The 22,399-nt window shown below is 40.0% G+C and overlaps 2 protein-coding genes across 3 annotated transcripts in view; one reads left to right on the top strand and one right to left on the bottom strand.

Annotated features, from left to right (window-relative positions):
* LOC114559231 (zinc finger protein 709-like) overlaps positions 1-22,399 on the bottom strand; it is a 196,203-nt gene that overhangs the window by 55,203 nt on the left and 118,601 nt on the right. The window lies entirely within an intron of this gene.
* On the top strand, positions 11,474-20,886 carry LOC114559221 (uncharacterized). Of its 2 annotated transcripts, none has more exons than XR_003693036.1 (3): positions 11,474-15,646; positions 15,798-15,956; positions 19,719-20,886. XR_003693036.1 is itself a non-coding variant. In XM_028583777.1 (3 exons), exons 1-3 carry the CDS (start codon positions 14,612-14,614, stop codon positions 20,049-20,051), a joined length of 1,527 nt encoding a protein of 508 aa, XP_028439578.1. In that variant the 5' UTR covers positions 12,483-14,611; the 3' UTR covers positions 20,052-20,886. The 2 variants fall into 2 exon arrangements, 1 of the variants encoding a protein (XP_028439578.1); XM_028583777.1 differs by having other exon boundaries at positions 12,483-15,646.

Below are 22,399 nucleotides of genomic sequence, written 5' to 3'. Positions count from 1 at the left end.
CCGCTCCATCTCTGATGAACAGACTAAGAAACGCTGTTTGGGATTCCCTGATCTGGATTCAGCTAACGGCTTCTCTCCTCACTGCTCCCGCTGCTCAGCACGGGCAAACAACAACAAACACCACTTCCGGGGGGACCGCTGTCAAAATAAAAGCCTTCTTTAATCTCTTAATTTCTTTCGTGAGGATATATTTTGTTACATTTAGGCATCATGTTTTACTGTTGTTAAATGTTGAATTATAACGTAAATTTGTAAAAACTGAGGGCGTGGTTTATATTAATATTATTTATGTCATTTTTATACATTTCATGTATCTATTTAATATATTTCAAGACAATATCAACACGCATACACACGCATACACATGCATACAAACACACACACAAGCACATATACACACACAAACACACACGCACACAAAAAACATACATACACACGCGCACACACACAAACACAAGCACACATACACACGCACACACATGCACACACGCGCACACGCAAGCACACATACAGGTACACAGTCGGGTCGAGCATAGAAACAAAACCTTTAGGAGATTAACAAATCTAAGAAGATAAAAGAATAAAAAGCGCTATCTCAAATGAACTTAAGTGTCTCAAGTAAAGAAATCAATGTAAGGGATTTTATGTCTACAGCCTGTTTCAATGACTTACATGAGTGATTGAACTCATTCTTCCAATGGATCAGGGAGGGTTCAGTCTTAAAATATCTACATTTATGTATAGCATTACATGAATTAATCCCTAAAAATCCCTATTGAGATAAGCACGGCCAAAAGCCTACACATCTTCCTCCGCAGGCTAAAAACACATTTCTTCTGACTGCACCTTGGGTAATGATAAAAATAAATATATAAATATATATATATATATATATATATATATATATATATATATATATATATATATATATTTATATTTATATTTATATATATGTGTGTGTGTGTGTGTGTGCGTGTGTGTGCATGTGTGTGTGTGTGTACATGCGTGTGTGCATGCGTGCGTGCGTACATGTGCGTGTGCATGCGTGTGAGTGTGAGTGTGTGTGTGTGTTCAACTCAGGTAATACATCAAATGTAGGTTATCAAACAATTAAGGCTATAAACAGATCTAAATAATTATAAATCAATCCATCAGTTTTTCTAATAATCTTTACTGTTTAAAAAGTCACAACAGTAAAACAGGGTTCCTAAATGTAACAAAATATATCCTCATAAAAGAAATAAAAAAAAGAAAAAAGTGAAATTAGAATAATTTAATTGCTTTTATTTTGACAGCGGTCCCCCCAAAAGAAGAGAGCCAATTTTATTCTTTCTCTGCAATTTTATTCACATGTGTACAAACAAACAAACGAACAGTTCCATTATCCGACGGAGCGCAGTTTCCCAGGCAGCAGTGTGGTGTGTGTGCGATAGGGAACCTGTGGTTTCGAGAATAGCAATTCCTGAAGGCGGTTTGGCGGACACTGGACTGCGACTGGGCGAGAGATGGCAGAGGGAAGTGATAGAGTAGGAAGTGGGTTGGAGATGGATGAAGGTGGTGGGAGTTTTGAAGTTGGAGATTGGGATGTAGTTAGGAAAAATAAACGCAAAAAGAGTAGGAATGCTAAATCAGATGATAGTGATAATGATTGCGTGCGTAGAGCAAATGTAGCAGAAAGGAGTGGAGATGAGTTTAAAGTGTTAGTCAAACTTATGCAGGAGGGTGCTTTGTTTGGCGCATGGAATCCAATAAAGTTAACTAGAGCCATCGCTAAGGAAATTGGGGAAGTACGGAGTGCCAAGGTATTGAGAAATGGAGCAATGTTAATCATGTGTAAAGATGGTGAACAACAAGGGAAAGCAATCCGGATGAGTAGAGTAGATGTCAAGAAAGTGCAGTGTTCTGTGTTTAAAAGCAGAAAGTTGGTACGGGGAGTTGTGACAGGGATTCCGGTAAGGATATCAGAAGATGATATCACAGGTAATATTACGAATGCAAAAGTAAGTGAGGTCAGATGTCTGAAAGCTAGTCAGAATGGGATTAAAACAGAGAGTCTATCGGTTCTGATAATCTTTGATGAAGAAAGGCTTCCAGATAAGGTGTTCATAGGATATATGTGCTATGATGTGAGGCTGTATGTCCCCCCACCCCTATGATGTTTTAAGTGTCAGAGATTTGGACATGTCGCGGCAGTGTGCATGGGAAAACAGAGATGTGGCAGATGTGGTGGAGATCATGAATACGGCAAATGTGAAGATGGGGCAAAGCTGAAGTGCTGCAATTGTAGAGGGGAACATAGTTCAGCGTACCGCGGATGCGAGGTTAGTAAGAAAGCGGAAAAGGCGCAGCGAGTCAGAGTTACCCAGGGAATTAGTTACGCTGAGGCAGCGAAAGGGTTTCAGGAGACAAGCAGGTCACAAGGCAAAATGATAATAAGAACAAAGATGCAGGAAAGAGTATCAGTTGTGATAAGTTGAAAGAGGACACTTTGATTGTGAGTAAAAATGATTTTGTTCTGTTTATGGCAGAGATAATCAACTGTTCAGCACAGACAAATAGAAACGAAAGGATCAAAATAATTGTCAAGGCAGCTGAAAAGTACCTTGATGTGACAGGGTTTCCCTGGGAAAAGGATAAAGATATTCTTAATAATGATGTACCAGTTTCTCAGACATGGGCTGGCCCTTCCTAGTGGTGACGTACACCTCAGTGGAATGCAAGAAGCTTAACAGCGAATGGTCAATAGTTCAAGAAGTATATAGATAATTTGAAAGTTAAACCTAATGTGCTTGGTGTACAAGAGACATGGCTGAAACCACAGTTGGATTTTGTTGTAAAGGGATACACTGCAGTAAGAAAAGATAGGGAAACTGGAAGAGGGGGAGGAGTTGCAACATTCCTACAGACTGGTATGAGTTATAAAGTTGTTTATGTGAGCACAGGTCATGAAGCAATTGGGATCAAGATATGGGCAGAAAGAGGCCCTATAGGTATAATAAATTATTATAATCCCTGTGGACAATTAAGTTGAGATATTTTAGAGGATGTTGGGGGATCTTTGCAAGATAGGGTAGTATGGTGTGGAGATTTTAATTCTCATAACTCACTGTGGGATAGTACTAGAACAGATGCTAATGGTGCAGTTATTGAAGAATTTGTTGATGAGCACGGTTTAGTCTGTATTAATACTGGGGAAGGTACACAATATAATAGCACGCAAAATACTGAAACAGCACTTGCTCTGACTTTTGTATCCAGTGCATTAGCAGGTATACATACGTGGAAGGTGGTGAGGCATATGACAGTGGGTAGCGATCACTACCCTGTGAGGATCAAGGTCAGCCGATACACCCAAGCTACAGCCAATGCCATTCACTTCATCAGGGAAGGACAAAAGCCAGAGAAGACACAGAAAAACTGCTCTGTAGGTTTGCTCTCCACGGCCCGAGACTGGGCGATGGCAGTCGACCTGGAAAGGCAGCTGAAAATTCCAACACACATCACCCAGTCCAAATTGAGACCTGACATCATCTTGGTCTCTGGCGCAAGAGAGAAAGAGGGAGAAATATCAAGAACTGGTGGAGGATTGTTGGAGGAACGGATGGAGGACCAGGTGTATGCAACATGCAGGTGGAAATGGAAGAGATGCCTTTGAGAATAAGACGGGTCAAGTTAATGCTGGCATACTGGGTTAATCTCCAGGGGCATTGGGATTTGCATCCTGCAAAGGGAATTTTAATGGATTGCTGGGAACAAAACGAGTCAGATTTCTTTAGCTTTGGATGGATTGGTGATGCTAAAGCAACAAGCATTGGATTAGGTCAATTACAATATAGTCCTACTGTTTCACTCTCCTCCATTCCTCCATGGTTATTCCCCTTGCCAAGTGTAGATCTTAGCATATATCAGGAACTGAAGAATAAGTCAGAACTTCTTCAAGTATGGCGCATAGTCCAGAATTATGTTAGAAAGAATTTATCAGACTCTGTTTTCATTTTCACAGATGGCTCTAAAGATCCAGAAAAAGGGTGTGTAGGTGCAGCAGTGTATATGAGTGATACATCAATAAAGAAAAGGTTATCTGATCATTTATCAGTATACACCACAGAGTTGATGGCAGTGTTACTGGCATTACGGTGGATAGAGGAGGGTTTACCCAAAACTGTTATTGCATCCGACAGTTTCTGCACTTTCTAGCATTGGAACAGGCAGATCTTCATCTAGAACAGATATTATCAATGAAATATTTATTGTATTGTACAGAATGCAAATTAAGGGTTTATTTACAACTTTCATGTGGGTTCCTGCCCATGCTGGTGTGGAGGGAAATGAGAAGGTGGATATTCTGGCCAAACAAGCACTTAAGATTTCAGATGTAGACCTACAGGTCCCAATGAGAAAAGCGGAAGTTAAATCATTCATTAGGACATCTGCACAAACAACCTGGCAGGGGTCAGAGACATTATTTTACACTGATGAGCAAGGTGCTAACATCATTGTGTCACACTCTCTATTTAAAGATACTTTTAAGCCGTTAGAACCTAACATACTGTCCCTGACTAAAGCACTGGAAGATCTTAATAAATCAGAGTCCAGATTTCTTTGGCACTCCATAACTCTGTCTGAATATTGGAAAGCCAAGCGCATTTCGCGCAGTTTACGCATGAATAAAATCCCGTCATTTGGTCTGGATGATAAATCCTTCATGCAAAAATGGGAACAAATACTCCCTTGACTTAATGCTCTTGATAATTGAGAAGACCAAGTCTGAACAAGACAAATTAAAAACTGATGTGAAATGGGTAGAAGATGAAATGAAGAGCAAAGTCAATGCCGATATGTTTGCTGAGGTTACAGAGAAAATCTCTATTCTGTCCGGCTTTGTGAAGGATCTACAGGCCTATAAGATAAGAAAATATGAACGGGAAACCAAAGATTATGCAGACGGGACAGTCTATGATTGGCAAGGAAACAGAAGGAAGTTTCCTAGGAATAACCGCCTATCTCTACCCAAGACAAACAGGCACATGCCTCTTTCAACAGCAAGTGAGAGAGACTCTTCTGATGACCTGAGTGATGTCGGAGGTGGTGGTCAACTACACTCCAACCCTATGTCTTTTCGGGATCGAGGCTACAAACACCAAAGACAAAGACGAGGCGGGGCTCAAGGGGGAAGAAGAGAAACTCCGCCACCAACGTGCTGGTCCCTGCAGAATCACCAGAGGAGACTTTAATTAACATCTCGGACTCGGCCCTTATGGATACAGAGAAAGCAGTGCTTCAGAAAGGACTTTCGTTTGCACCGTCTAACTACACCAACTCTTTCTCTCTGAAAGTGGACTCGTTCAAATTCTTCAGACAGCTTCACCTTAAACATTTCTTTTCTAGGTTTAGTGTCTTGTCTAACAGTACTACTGTAAGCAGAAATTATGATTCAAGTACTAGCGAAACCCCCAGAGAAGTGACTCCCTTTAAAAAGAAATCTAGTTTTTGCCTTTTTCTAATCTAAATGCCACCATTGTTACTTTTAGTCAGTTAGTTGAGCAAGATATGGCCAAAATAAGTGCGCTGTGTCCCTCTAAAAATAAAAACATGACAAAAAGCGAACTGGATGGATGGAATCTAGACAGGACATTATTATTCGCCCTGCCGACAAGGGGGGCGCAATTGTTGTTATGGGTTTAAAGAATTATGATTTTGGTTTATTCAAATTGCTAAATGATGAAAAACACTATCAGCCTCTTCTATGTAACCCTACCTCCAGCACAAAAAAATATGATCAATGAATTTATTGATATATCTCACAAAAAAGGCTGGATAATCGATAAAGAAAAGGCTTTTCTATTGAGTGACCCCCCTTGATTTTTTAGATCTCACCATCTTTAAGGACGCTAATAATATTCTACAATCTACCATTTACCGTAAACCCCTCAGTAGGAACACCCTGTTACGAGCCGATAGCAACCACTCGCCTCATCTGGTCCGTAATATACCAGTGGGTCAGTTTTTGCGAGTCAGAGAAATTGTAGTACCTTAGCTAATTTTATGTCCAAAGCAGCTCATTTAGCGCACCGTTTTGAACAACGAGGTAAATCTGACATTACAAAAGCATGGGACAGGGCTCAAAGTTCAGATTGCGCCTTACTTTTGAAGAAAAAACCTAAGTTACAAATAACACCCAGTGTATTCTTTTCGACCAGCTACACTCCAGAAGCAGGAAGAATGAAAAATGTTATTCGCAAGCACTGGCATGTCCTTAAGAGTGACCCGACACTGAAAGACATATGCGCCAATCCGACCAGGTTCATATTTAGGCGTGCCGTTAATATTCGTGACCGACTGGTCCACTCAGACATGTCTAACCCACCTCAGAATACTTGTCTTTCCAACCCACCCCTTGGTTTTTATAAATGTGGTAATTGCGCGCAATGCTCAAATTCGACCAATACGAAGGAATTTTCGCATCCCCGCACTGGCAAGAAATATTCTATCTCTTCATTTATTAATTGTAACAGTACACATGTAGTGTACCTTCTAAAATGCCCTTGTGGACTGGCGTATATAGGTCAAACTAAACGTCAGCTCAAATTAAGGATATCTGAACACAAGACAGATATTCGCACCCAGAACATAACTTATGCCATGGCGAGGCATTACATGCAGGCTAATCATGGCTCCCCTGCATCACTGAGGTTCTGGGGAATTCAGAAAATCACACCCCCACCCAGGGGTGGTGATATTATCAATAGACTCCTATGCAGGGAAGCCTTTTGGATACATACACTTGGCTCTTTAGAACCTTTAGGCTTAAATGAAGAATTTAATCTGACTTGCTTTCTCTAATCTCAAAGTGTGTTACAGTATAGTATTTAGATAAATATACTTTTAGTTCCCATTGCCCTGTGAACATTTTAGTAAAAAACTTTTAAAATTTTTTACATTTGTATACATTTGTATATTTTTGTTTCTATATATTCATTTTTGGCTTGGCTATGGGCATTTGCCCTTTAACGCCTGATTTCTGAGTGTTACTGGAGATTTCCACTGGATGGGTAACAGCTGCGGACCGGCTCCGCTGCGTGTCTGCTGCGTGCTCCGCCGTCCGTCAACACCCACCAGGTCCGGATTTGTTGCGGAACCGCTGTGGCCGTGACTGACAGCTGTAGTCACGAGGACCCACAAGTTCGCAAATTCGCGTAGAATAGAACCACAAAACCAACAACAGTTTGTTTCCATTCAGAGGAGTCGAGGGGAAACGACTCTGTGCTGTGTTTTCAAGGTGTAGTGCAGGGAAATATGATCCGTCGTAAGCAGGGTGTATTTTATTTTGAAAATTAACCAGATATTTATTTGGTTTATGTGCTCGACTTCCTGTCCCGCACTATCTGCCGTGTGCTGAATTGCTGCGGAGCTCTCCGTTGTCCGTCAAAAATAGAAGCTCTGCGTATCTGCTGCGGAGGGCTGCGGACTGACGGAACGTCGACGGAGTCGGGACGCAGACGTTCCGCAGTCAGTGGAAATACACACACTGACTTTAATGGAAACCTAATGACTCCGTCGACGTTCCGGAGATGTTCCGCAGAAGTTCCACATCCAGTGGAAATTGCCGGTAACACCTTGGTTGAGATGGGTGTAACTTTCGATTGTCACCGCCCCTCTTGAGCACAATCACACCTGTTGATGATCCTTATTAAGGGCTCCATTGCCCATTCTCTCCAAGGACTCTGATGAAGATGTAACTATACATCGAAACGTTAGTCACTGTTATGCACCTTAAGAAAAAAAATCATCAAGTAGAAGACATCCGTGTTGCACCGGCAATTTTTTGCTATTTAACCTGGCAGGGGTATTGGGACATTAGTGAAACAGGAAGACATCTTTACAGTATACAAAGCGGTGTTGGTGATGGGAGGAAGGTGGGCTTTAAACGTATTGAAGAAAGTATCATTACTCGTCTCAGAATTGGACATACAGGTCTTAAATATTCATTACATAAGATAGGCAAACATAAACTGCGTATACCGTCATCAGCCAGAAACTGTTGAGCATGTTCTAATTCATTGCAAGGAATACGACACCCAGAGAGAGCACCTTCAGACACTTCTAAGGCAGATCAACATGCATTTTCATTGTCAGGGCTTTTGGGGTGACCAGCCGGCATATCACTGTATTATAAAGTTTCTAAGGGAAATTGATTTGGTAAAGAGGATTTAGTTTTTTTTTTTTTATATGAGGTTAAGTTACCTCTCTTTCTGGAACGGAAAACCCAGAGTTTCCCTCATCTCAGGGTTAACAAACTCTGAGTTTTCACTAAACCTGCTTTCTGGAACGGGCCTCAGGGTTGGACTCAGAGTTTGTTAAACCTCCTTCCTGGAACGGACCCCAGCAGGGTTAAGAGGAAGTTACAGTAAACCATAGAGCTTTTATTGTGAAGGGGAAAGCGGAAGTGGATAAAGTGTTGTATTATTGTGGTTGAATAAAGTGAGACGTGCAGTGCCGTCTTGGTTCCGGCATTGGACGCCCGTGTTTCTTTATTTTATAGCCAAACGGTTTGACTATAAAATAACTGTCTAGAGTCTAGACAACATAAGAAACCCGCGGTTACATTAGTAAACAAACATTTGCCCGGAAGTTGTTGGTACGACCCGTAATACCGTCCGTCCCCGGAACTAACGTTAACTGTTTGTGTGTCACATCGTGGTGAGGACTGCGGCGTAAAACCATTGACATATATAAAAGCGTAAAACGCGCCAGTGTTTAGTTTCTTAAGAAGAAGAAATGTCCCAAACTGCTGGTTGTTTCGCATCCGCCGTTAAACAATCAACTGAAGAAGAAGAACTGCTGGATGTGGTTTTTAAAAGCTGAAACAAAGCTACACAGAGCAGGTTTGTTTTCTTTTTTAATCGCACAGGGAGTCGGTGCTAAAGCTAAGGTTAGCAGCTAGCTCCTGCTAACGTGTTGTTGTTGTATTTCCTGAAACAGGTCGCAGAGTCGCGAGGAACTTTAACATGAAGTCTGAGAGGAAGCTGTCAGCGGACCAGGGGACAGGTGGGACACGTTTACGTCTGAAATATATAGAAGCTATGTGTGTATACATGTATATAGAAGCTATGTGTGTATACTAGGGCTGGTCCAAATACCACCACATAGAATATTCGAAGCTTTGGAGAGAGGGGGCTGAACATATTATTATTATTATTATTATCTCTAATAAAGGCAGGAATCTCTATGTGTCTGTCTGTTTGCATTTTCATTATTTTGAGAACCTTTTATCCAAACGACTTCACAAGGGAGTGCAGTGTCGTATTTGGTGCAATATAGATAGACAGGCCAGACGCGTTCAGAATTAATAAACTTTTAACCTCTCGAGGATCACCGTCCCGTCAACGGGACACTTTGTGACTGGGGCGTCATTGTAACCTCGATAAAACTTCCACTCATGAGCGTTTTTATAACTTTAAAGCATTAATTCTTTAAAATATACAGCCATGTACCCAACTGTTACAAAGTAACAGAAAATAAAACAATTCAGCCGTAATCTGCGCAGCCGAGAGTGCATGCATACCTGTTTTCGTTGTCCTTTCAGCAACAAAGTGGTATTTTGACCAAAACTTGATTTTCATAAATCCCCAAGAGTCCAAGGAAATGTAATATCCAAGCTTTATATTCCAAAACGATCTCTTCGCCTCACAATGTTGAAGTTTCTGGCCGAATCACAACGGAAAAACGCGAAACTGTTTTCCATTTCCGCACTTGTTATCGCCGCTAGCTTCTCTGCCCAGCTCGCTAAATGCTCGAAGTGCACTCAAAAAAAAAATTCATTGGATGAACATGATTTAATCATGCCACCTATATTCCATCTAAACAAACCAAGTTAAGTCAACCAACCTTCATCATGTCATTTGAACACAGCATACATGTGTTGGTTAAACATAATAGTAGTGTTTGCATTCAACTCATTTGCATCTTGTTGAATTTATATGTTTGTTCTTAGTTAATTTAGTTAAATCAATTTGAGTATATTCTACATTTGTCAAATACTTCAGTAGAACAAAATCCCACCTTGACATATCAACTCATATAAGGCTTGTCAGTTATAGTAATGTCAGTGTTGTTGAATGAACTGATGTCAATCTTGTTGGTTTAATTAGTGTGGTTTTTGTTACTAGGACAATAATGTATTGTATGCATACAAAATGACAACATGCAAATCCACACTGTAAATTCAAACATTCTAATTAGTAAGAAATAGTAAGTGAGGTTGACTTAGTTTTGACCAATCTGATGAGAACACTCGCCTTATCTGAGTATAGAGCAAAAATGAAAACAAACTGAGTCATTTAAAGTTCAGGTCACTCACAAAACACTAGTCCAACACATGGCCATGCGCAGAAGCCTCTCGGTACGTCTTGCGTATGCGCTTGTCGGATCGTGCAGGGAGGCAGCACACGAAGCGACGGAGACACGACGAAACACACACGGACATCGCTGGAGTACTTTACAGGTTCATTTGGTGAGTAAAAGTTTGAAATAGATTTGCTTTCTTGATGTATATTCATTCAACGCTAGTTTTACTTTTGTTCAGCATATGTCAATGTCTATGTGACTTGTGCCTTATGTTAAGTATAATAGCCTAGCATATAGCTAGCTATCTAAGCTAGCCCAACGTTCGTTGCTAACAATCATGTCTGTTAGAACCACTAAATTATATTAAAGAGTATACACCCTTTTCGGACGTGGCTCATGCGTAAGTTTAAAATTGTGTTACATAAAAATGTCTCGTATTTTTTAACTTGCTCCTTATATTTTTGGAAGACAATAATCTGATCTGCACAGTCTGTATCAGGCTAGCAGCTAGTATGCATTACCAGTTTAAGGTAGCTAAGCCACGCGTGGGCTAATTGTTTTAGCAAAGCATTCCGACCCATTCACAAACGGAAATAAAAACGCTTATATTTCCATTGGCCCATTTGGCCTTTCACTTGCAGGTTTTATCACTGAAAACGATAATTTCTAAAAACTCCAGCCAAAAGTGGAAATTTAGGCTGGTTACACACTGCCTGCATGGCGTGAGCGTGGAGTTTCTGTTGCGTGGATTTTTCTGTCTTTCCACACCAGAAACGTATCCGACACGGCGCTGCTGCTAGCCTTGTCTGGACACAATGTATGTTTCCCATTGATAAAATGAAATACCATGTTAAACATAAATATATACTGATTTGATTACAGCAAACAAAACGTCGGCAGTATTGACGGCAAAATAGGTACAGAATATTTCCTTCTGGATTGACAGGTGCAATGTTAGAAAATCTTTTTTTAATTCAATTTATATGAAAACCTAGATACTTTCAAACATCAACATGTAATTTATTAATATGTATTCGTGCCTAAATGACATATAAACATCTTTTCATTTTCTTTGTTGCCTGGAAGCTTCCAACAGCTTGCCTGTGGCGTGAAAAATAGGCGTTGGTCCTATTTCTAGCAGGCACGCGTTTATGGCGCGGCTTGAGCAGGCAGTAAGCTCTAACCTGTTAACATGGGAGCCAAAATATAAACGGACGCCACGCAGCTGACACGCTCGCGCGGCGCCTTAACCGGCCTTAGGAAAACTCTGGTTTCACGTCTGCATGTATAGCAGCTAAACAGGGAATGAATCATGATTTGTTTGTTCGTCCTCCGTGTCAGCTAGCATGTTTCAACCGGAATTATTACAGCTTGGTCATTAGTTCTAGCTATTTAATCAGGGAACAGGAAATGCTTTCAAATTATTTGATTTAGTGTTATTTTATATCCACACAACTTATTTTGTCCAAGCAAAAGCATTAGATTGGGCAAATGTTTACTATTTCTATTATAATTGAGTTAATTTCATTGAGCTTGGTGCTAAAATTATAATTTCTTCTTTCCTGTCTAGATTTTGTCAAGCAGACCAAATCCCTGAATGCAGTGGACCTGTAAGTACTGAACTTTTAGTGCTGATAAGAGAGGCTATTTGCTAAAGCATTATCGCCTGAAACATGGGTCCCACGCTCGATCCGCTTTCCCGTGCCTTCATAGGGAATGTCTTTGCACTTTTAAAACTTTCAATTCACTCAAGGTACATTTAGCAAAATGGCACACTCAGAAAGATCCAGGGAGAGTAGGTCAAACTGTATTTCACTGTCAGCTGTGTGATTTTATGGAGCCTTGCAATGAGAATGAATTTTTCACACATTTGCGAAGACATCTGAAGTTAAAGCAAATAGTTGTTTGTCCATATCAAGACTGTAACTTCAGGAGCAATGTTTATTCCACCTTTAATGCGCACAAAAGCAAAGAGCATCAACATGAGAGGCCATTCAAACCTGAAATCGTTTCTGAGATTAGAGACAGTGTACTTTCCGAACCGGCTGGTAATTTGGATGTTCAACTTGTAAACGATGCAACTGAAACTGATATTGAGTTAGATGTTTCTGAGGTTGATGAAGATGTGGGTGACTTGGAAAGACAGTTAGAACATAATATAGCTGCTCTATTTCTGAAAATGTCAGCAATTCTCAATGTCACTGAAAATGCCTTGCAAGATGTGATAGAGCAGATCAACCAAATGTATTTGCTGTCACAGCACTTGTTGCGATCCTCAGTTCAAAGAGTACTGCAGCAGCATTTTGGAGATGTTGATGAGACTTTAGTGAGTAAGATAGTGAGAGCAGTTACTGAGAGTAATGTATTTCTCAAAGTCACTTCTACTGGAGGTTCACTCTCAACTGTTAGCAACCGTGCATCATTCATTTTAAGGGAATTCTCTGTAGTAATGCCTGAGGAGCTTCTTCTAAAAAACAAGCAGACATTTGTGTATGTTCCCATTCTCAAAATGCTCCAGACATTGCTTAACAATGGAGATGTGTTAGATAAGGCCATGGCAGCAGAGACACATGTGTCACAGGGATACAGGTCTCACAGGGACGGTTCCCTTTTCAAAGAGAATTCTCTTTTCTCTGAGGAAGAGTTCAGAATTTCGCTTTTCTTGTACATTGATGATTTTGAAATGTCAAACCCTTTGGGGTCATCTAGAAAGAAGCACAAGCTATGTGCCATCTACTGGGTGCTTGGCAATCTCCACCCAAAATATCGCTCCACACTTCATGTCATTCAGCTTGCAGTGCTTTGCAAGGTTGACTCCATCAAGGAATATGGCTATGATGAACTTCTTCGCTGTCTTGTTAAGGATGTTGTCTCTCTTGAGCGTCAAGGTGTGTACGTCGAGCAGTTAGGAGCTAGCGTTAGAGGCACTGTATCATTTGTTGCTGCAGACAATCTTGCTGCTCACTCGTTGGGAGGATTCTTTGAAAGCTTCACATTTAGTCACATGTGTCGTTTCTGTATGGCCACACGGGAAGGAATACAACACACAGAAGTGCAGTCAGGTGCATTCCAACAAAGGACAAAAGAAAACCATGATCATCAGGTGCAAGAGGTATTGAAGGATGAAACCATGGCTCCAGAGTATGGTGTAAAAAGAAGCTGCTTGTTGAGTGATAGCTTAGAATACTTTCATGTTATTAATGGTTTCTCACCGGACCTTTTGCATGATCTCTTGGAGGGCATTGTTCCTTTTGAATTGGCCTTGTGTTTAAAGGCATTGATAGCAAAAGGATACTTCTCACTTCTTAATTTGAATATGGCCATCAAACAGTTTCCTTATTCGTTTTCTGACAAAACGAATCAGCCTCAGGTCATCGGCAAAACATTTGCCTCAAAGGGCACAATTGGGGGAAATGGCCACGAAAATTGGGCACTTCTTCGACTGCTACCTCTCTTGATAGGCCATCTCATCCCAGAGAGTGATGAGACTTGGGAAGTGTTGATGCACTTAAAAGATGTAGTGGAGTTGTCAATGTCCATAGGATTCACAGAGGAGTCTGTGTACTTTCTGCAGTGCAAAATTTCAGAACACAGAGGTGCATTTCAAAGAGTGTTCCCTGACAAAAAACTACGACCTAAGCACCACTATGTAGAACATTACCCTGAGCTCATTAAAATGTTTGGACCTCTGTCTCATGTGTGGACGATGCGCTTTGAGGGGAAACACAAATTTTTCAAAAAAGCGGTCCGTCACACCAACAATTTCAAGAACATAGCCCTCTCTTTAGCTGTAAGGCATCAGAAAATGATATCATTCCATCTAGCTGCAACCTCCTTTTTTAAGCCATCCATCGAACTTACCAAAGTGAAGTCTGTGATGGTGTCTTCATTTCCAGAAAATGTCCAGAACTCACTCTATGAAATGAATGACCGGCAAAGCACAGTCCTTGTGGCGTCTTCTGTATGCGTAGACAGCGTTAAGTACAGTGCAGACATGGTGGTTTCTGTTGGTTCTTGTTCTGGGCTCCCAGATTTCAGAATGATAACAAAGATTGTGGTGATCAACACTAACGTTGTGTTTGTCTGCAGACTTATGAAAGCGTGGTACAACGAACATCTTAGGGCATATGAACTGTGTGGCGATCATATATCCACCTTCTTGGTCACCCACTTAAGGGAACTGAATGACGTTTTTCCCCTATCAGTCTACAGCATTAGAGACAGGCAGTTGGTTACACTTAAAAGGTTTATCTTGTGCTAAGTAATGTTGGAAACAAATCTAACTTTTCTTCTTTTTTTTTACAGCCTCATTAGAATGGCTCAAACATTATTACTCCGAGTCATCATAAATGAAGATGACATCCGAAAGATTAAAATCAATGAAAGACCGCAGGATGTGGAAGAGCTGAAAAGCCGCCTAAAAGATGAACTACAGCTCCAGTATGACTTTCACATCCAGTATGAAGATCAGGATTTTGATCAAACTTTGTGTAACTTAACTAATATGACAGAGTTGTCCAACAAAGCGACACTAAAAATTATCCCCATGGTCACACTAAATCTAACCTCCATTACATCACCTGTGTCAACATCAGTGTCTGGCAGTGAAACAGACACTTTGTCGCCACCAGAATCACATTTCAACCATGCAAGACAACAATGGCCACAGATTTTTCCAATTCCAAATTTTTCTGTTGACGTGAATCACAAATTGAGGCAAGCAGATCTTGATTACTTAAATAATGGTACTCGGCTGGTTCCGTCACGCGACGTGAAGCATGACATCCTTGAAAAAATTTCCGAAGCCATTTATTCCTTCAAGGCTTACCCTACAGATGAGCAGTTTACTGATGTGGCAAAGGCCTTGATCTCTAAGCACCCAAGCCTTACTGAACCTGGGACCCAGACATGCTGGTATGGCTGGAAAAGCAGCCTCAAATTTAAGATGGGAAATTTACGTACTAAATTAAGAAGGGCTGGGTTGGAAGAAATTGCTATCAATGGCAGTAAGAGAAGCAAAGTCAACCCGGGAGGAGACCATCCTTCAAAAAATATCAAAAGACCAAAAAGAGGTGAGGCAAACTACCTGCCAAACATGCCCAAAGGAAAAACTGAAGCAAACCTCGAAACAATTAGAAACAATCTAGTTGAAGAATTAAAAAAGAAAAAACCAAATGGAATCATGATTCTGCAAATAATGGATCAAACATTCCCGATGCAACGAAGGGAGATCGTCAGAGATGAGCCTGATGTACGGAGCTTGGTGGACCGATGGCCGGCTCTCTTCACCAAAGGCCAGGTAAGCTTCTACTTATTCTATTTCAAAGTAGAATAAATTAATGCTGTTATCATAATGATTTCAGGCTCAATCATGTTGAATGTTATTAAGTAGATCAAACTCAAATTTAATGTACATTTCCCCTGCTTCCCCCAACCCACATATTTTTCAGGTTTGTGCTGAGTTCAACAGAGTAGCAAGCAAGAATCTGGAAGGAGATTTCTTTGAGGCGCTGGACCAGCTCATTCCGCGTTCTTTGCAACTTTTCAAGGACCGAAAAGGGGCCATTGGGCAGAAGTTGACAGAACTCATGCAGGACATCAACTTTGTAGTAAGGAATTTTATATAATGTCTTCACATTTTATCAAGGGTGATTTCAGTATTTTGTAAGATCAACAGTAATTTCATGGAAAAGTTAAAGGAATACGGTGAGATTATATTAGACTATATTTATGTAGGTGGGCAAATGCATTTTTGTCTGAGTGCATGCATTGTCTTAGTCCGGCGGCGCCATCGCTAGCATAGGCTAGCGTAATGAATGGAATACTTTGTTGCCTTTTTTTTGTTAATTTAAAAAAAATATATTTTCTAATATTGCACCTGTCAATACAGAACGAAATATTCTGGAGCCTATTTTGCTGTCAATACTGCTGACATTGTCTTTGCTGTAATCAAATCAGTATATATTTATGTTTAACATGGTATTTTATTTTATCAATAGGAAACATACATGTGTCCAGACAAGGCTAGCAGCAGCAGCGCCGTGTCAGACACGTTTCTGGTGTGCAAAGACATAGAAAACGCCAAGCAACAGAAACGCCACGCTCACGCCACGCAGCCAGTGTGTAACCGGCCTTAATCTGCATTGCTATTTTTACTCGTTGTGAATATGCAGACCACAAGAAGTAATTAGGTTTTGTTTTTGTTGTTGATGTTGGGTCACTTTTACTCACAACATGCTCACAGCAACAAAGGATTCCATTCATTACGTTAAGCTACCAGCGGCAGGCCTGGACTAAGACAACGCATGCACGGAGACAAAAATGCGTTTGCCCGCCTATATAAATATAGCGGAGACTGTGAATACCCCTAATTCAACAAACGAAAGAAAAGAAAAAAAGAGCAGAGCGGGGGTAGAGGAAATACGGAGAGAGACCGGAGAAACCGGTAACGTTGTTCTGAAACACACGGCGGAGGCAGAGAAATCAGTATGACCCAAGTCATCCGAGGTGTGGGAGGATTTCACACTAAATAAATCAGAAACGTGTTAATTGCAAGATAAGCAAAAGCGACACGGCATGGCACGGGCGCACCACGGTGATGAGTCAGCACCTAAAACGTAAACATGTTGGAGTCCTTGATGAGGAGGAAGGGAGTTCAACAGCAGGGTAAAGTCACTACACTATCCTACTTCTGTTCCGGTCTGAAGGGAGGAACGTACCGTCCCTCCAGTAGCTCTTCTGGTGCTGCTGTTTACTCGTTATCCAGCTGACTAGCATGACAAGCTAGCGTTAGCTCGGTAATAACAGTAATAAAGCAGGGGTGGTATAGTTTACAAGACTAAAGACACGGTTTTATTCACCCGCCTTTTTTGGCCCATTCATTTTTCAATCTGTTGTCATGTATATATTATGTGCTTTGTCCCATATCAGTTATTGTTGACAAATATATTAGTGTGTGGTGTATAAATGATCTTAACTTGCACTTACTACAATGATGGTAATAATTTAATGAATAAGTGTTTGTGTGTCTGTCTGTGTGTGTCTGTCTTGTCTGTATCTGCTATTTGGGTTACTTACCTTTACACAACTATTAACTAAAACAAGTATGTATTGAGTTGATGTAAATTAATGCTTTTTTGTTTTTTTATCCGATTCATCGATTAATCGACAGATTTATCGATTATTAAAATAATCGTTAGTTGCAGCCCTAGTGGCAGACAAGTGGTATTTTGAGGGATCCTGTAGAATTCAAGGAGACTTAAACTTTGTTCTGTTACGATATTTAGTTTGTGTCTTGATTAGACATCAGATGTGATAGCCCAGCGCACCCTTTTACTTGGGGACAAGTCCAATGAGTTCTACAGGACCGCATTTGTAAGTATACTTGCAAGAAGAAAAAAAAAAAATCTTGATCTCAATTTGTTTAGAAAATTATCATATCTACTCATGGTTATTTATCTACACAAGATATTTATTTACTATTATCTTGTGCAATGCACATTGGAAATTGCCACTTATTCCCCATGTGTTTTACGTAAATGTCTTGGTTGGACATTTTATAAAATAGTTTAAGGATATACACTTGCTATCCTATTCAACCTAACCTACACTTTACTGACTTAAAGGAGACATCTGGGTCTGTTTTCCAAGAGTCACTGAGTGTTGCAGGAAGCGAAAAACCATAGCAAAGATCCAACGTAGACCTAGATCTCCCCCAGGTGACCTATGGGAAAACCTTTTTAAACCTTGCTTTTGGCCTCTTAACATTCTCAGAAAATCATTACAAGAGCTATGCAAAACGTTGGGTTCCCTGGTAGACACCACTGTGCAAGTATAATTCAATATACACAGTGTGCAAAGCAGCATAAACCTTCACATAACTCAATGGACTTTAACCAACTTCATCAAAAGCAATGGTGTGTCACTGCCTGCACAAATTTCCCCCACACTATTTGAGGTATACACGCACAGTGGTGTCCCGTGAAGAAGCAGCTTGTGTTGTATTGCTCCTGTAAAGATATTATGACTGGCCAAAGGAACGGTTCAAAGGTCCCCCCCAGGTTAGCTTTGTAGCTAGCCTGATGCGTATATTACGTAGGTGAGATCTAAGTCTAGGTTACAACCAACTTTTTTTTTTTTAGTTCATATAACAATATGTATATTTTTAGTTAATATAACAATATGAACTACTTTTTGTTTAGTTCATATAACAATATGTATATTTTTAGTTCATATAACAATATGAACTATTTTTTTTTTTTTTTAGTTCATATAACAATATAGCCTAGAAATCTAGACGCACCCTAGTGACAGCAAATTTATTTTGCAGCCAGGGGGGTTTAGGCACTCTCCATTTACTTGCGAGCTGGAAAAACCAAATTTTGGTCAGGCCAATCACATTGTGTATAGAGTTGGTGGGCGGGGCTTATGGCTGCTGCTGGGAACAGCGGTCTTCTGGAAGACTTGGAGTTAAGCTTTTCTTTGAGAAAAGAACGGCACTGAAATCATTCTTAAAAAAGGAAGATATGTTCGGAGTTTTATCTATCAACTAGCTCCGCTACCTTCTTCGTTGCTCTGCCTGGTTGTAGCGCTATTCTATTACGTGCAGAGGTAATTTGAAAGACAACCGTTTATCCCGCCCCTTGGATTGAGCTCCGTCAATGGTGAGTTCCCAGAACCTACATGTTGATGTGGGTCTGGCTTTTCAGGCTAATAACAATAGATTATCCTAGGAAAACCGACCTAGTTGTAAAACAATGGCAGGAATTATTTGTGTTCTCCAAATGCAACAAAATACCCCTCTTGGGGATTGCTGCAGTATTGCTGTTTTGAACTGCTGCTTAATGTGATAGCCAATTGTCTCTAGTTGATTTTATTTATTTTTTTCTTGGTTGTGTGTTGGGTTAAAATATAAAAAATAAAAACTACCGACCACTCTTCCGGACATACGGCTGATGCATAGGTCAACACAGTTCCATTGCTGATGCCCAAAACAGTCCAGCCATTTTCAATCCATAGCGCTGTTGTGCAAGGTGACATCAATGGGCAAAAAATGATCAAATTTGGTGCAACATTGAGTGAATGACAAGCTGCCAACTAAAGCTAATCTAACCTACATTAATTTGCCCTCATAGGTTGGCCTTCGCTGCTGATCCGCTATTTGGTCTGTACCAAATTTGCTTGTTCTTTTTGCATCTGACAGTTTTTGAGAGTTGAGTTTTTCTTTAACTTCTCAGACTCATGTAGTTGGCTTTGTACATAATTATTTTTGGTCAACTTTTACTGTTTTCAGTTATTTCAGTCATCTGAAGTTAAATGTAGAGTAACGAATCCAAAGACTTACAAATAACATTCTTTTGCATTCTTTACAGCACACTGTGACAGATGGGGCCATTGCATCGGTGACTGTTGGTGTGCTCACTGTTCTTGGGGAGATGGACGGCGAACCTCTTCCGGGTCCAAGCTCGTTGGAATTGCAGCCCAGGTCCCATGCAATTATCCTTGAGGGAAGTATTGTGATGGACAATATTCCAGACTTGCCCCTGGCTGTTTGCCTCCTGTTTGGCCTCACATATGCTTTACATCTCGATTATCCCAAATGCATGTCAAATACCCTGAGATTCATTCAGTCAGCCATGCTGGGATTGGGAAGCAAAACCCTCCCACCGAAGTTGCTGAGTCTGAAAAATGACCTACTGAGATAGATTTTAGCCACCAGACTGATATGTTGGATGAATCCAACCTCAAGGTTATTACATCTTAGGTTTGGGAGATTTGAGACCTTTGTACCTAAATAGGAATTTCTTAATAGCCTACTTTTGATGGTAGCCACACACTGTTTAATCTTCTCAGTTAAATCCTTACTCTTAAAGAAAAATCGAAATATACAGTAGGCAAGTAAAATGCACTTTTTTGATTATTGTGAAATATAAGTGCTCTTGTCTTTTATGTTAAAGGTGACTGTTAAGTTCTACGGTTTTATGACATGGTTGGGTCTTTAAAATAACACTCGATTGCGCTTCGGAGTCTTTTATTATAAGAGTCATTTTCATACTTTTGGTGTTAACACCTTATGTCTGCGATGCCCTACTGAGATAGCTTTTGGCCACTATACTCGTGTTGGATGAATCCAATTTCAAAAGGATTTCAATCCTTAACTTTGGGGAGATTTGAGACCTTTGTACCTAAATAGGAATTTCTTAATAGCCTGCTTTTGATGGTAGCCACACACTGTTTAATCTTCTCAGTCTCTCTCTCTTTCTTAAAGAAAAATCTAAATATAAAGTAGGCAAGTAAAATGCAATTTTTTGATTATTGTGAAAAATATGTTAAAGGTGACTGTTAAGTCCTATGGTTTTATGACATGGTTGGGTCTTTAAAATAACACTGCGCTTCTGGGTCTTTTATTAAGAGTCATTTTCATACTTTTGTTGTTAATAACACAACTCCAGGCATTTTCCTTGTTTAGTCTTCTTAGTTAATGTCCCAGTCTTAATGGAACACAGCGACTTATTGGGAATTTAGCTTATTCACCGTAACCCCCAGAGTTAGACAAGTCGATACATACCCTTCTCATCTCTGTGTGTGTTGTAACACTTTCTGACGGCTCCAGGCCAGCACAGATCCTGGAGGTAACTGGTTCCTGTAATCCTACTGCTCCGAATAAGTGACAAAATAACACCAACATGTTCCTATTTACATGTTGTGATTTGTATGATCACAGTGTGTACATAAAACAACGTAACATGAGACACAGCCATCTTCTAACCGTAAGCAAACTGGGAACTATATTCTCAGAAGGCAAAGCTCTGCTACTTCTTTTACTTGGGTGGAGTGATTTGCTTTTCACCAAGCCTGTCTGAGAATATAGTTCCCGGTTTGTTTACAGTTAGAAGATGGCTGTGTCTCATGTTACGTTGTTTTTTGTACACTGTGACTCTACAAATCACAACATGTAAATAGGAACATGTTGCCGTTATTTTTGTCACAATTTGGAGCAGTAGGATTGTTGGAACCATTCACCTGCATTTTCTGTAATGGGCTACTGCCGCTGGAGCCGTCAGACAGCCTTACAGCATGCACGGAGGTGAGAAGGGTATGTATGGACTTATCGAACTCTGGGGTTTACGGTGAATAAGCTAAATTCCCAATATGTCTGTGTGTTCCTTTTAAAGAAAAACAGAAATATACAGTAGGCAAGGATGATGCAATTTATTATTGCAGAGCATGTTACATTGAAGATGACTGTCAAGTTATAGATTTATTATGACATGGTTGGTCTTTCAGATAACACTCAGGGAGTGCACTTTTAAGAGGAAATGTTCTGACTTTTGGTTTTAATAATACCTGATGTCAAGTGTTATGGTGGAACCTTATATCTGCTTGATATGTTTTTATTACTATTATTTTACTACAGAGCCCAAGCACTCTTGTTTTACTAAAGATTTTATATGGTGTTCTATGTGAATGCTTTAAAAATAAAGAAATTATGTGGTTCATCTAAACCAACCTTCTCATTTCATTCTTTTAGTTGTTTTTTCTTTTTTTTTTAAATGGAGGTATATGCTACTTGTATACTGGTATTTGGTCATTTTCAGTCTGTAAACTGAACCAGAAAGCAAGTCAGTAGTATTAAGTAGTGCTCACTTAAAAAGTGAGCTAATTAAGTGTAATTTACTTAAAAAAAAACTAGTTGTCTTCACTTAATAGGTATCAGTTTATTAAGTATAGTTTATTCAGAACAATTAAGCTACACTAACTTTCCATTACTAAGTTTATTGAACTTACTTTTTTCAAGGCAATGAGTTTCCATACATTTTTTAAGTAAAGTCAACTTGTTAAAATTAACAGTGCATTTTACATTTTTATTAATGTAACATTGACCTCATAAAACATTTTGCCTGCATTACACACACAGCCAATTGTAGCAAATGGCTACTGACTAACTGGGAAGAATTTACCAGATAATGTAACAAGATTTTCCAATAGAAATATCAGAATAGTGCCTAAAATCCTGGCATCGGCAAGTACTGGAGTTTATGCATTAATAATG

The sequence above is a fragment of the Perca flavescens genome, chromosome 7 (genome assembly GCF_004354835.1).
Source record: "Perca flavescens isolate YP-PL-M2 chromosome 7, PFLA_1.0, whole genome shotgun sequence".
Lineage (NCBI taxonomy): Eukaryota > Metazoa > Chordata > Actinopteri > Perciformes > Percidae > Perca > Perca flavescens.
This window is presented reverse-complemented; position numbering and strand designations above follow the sequence as displayed.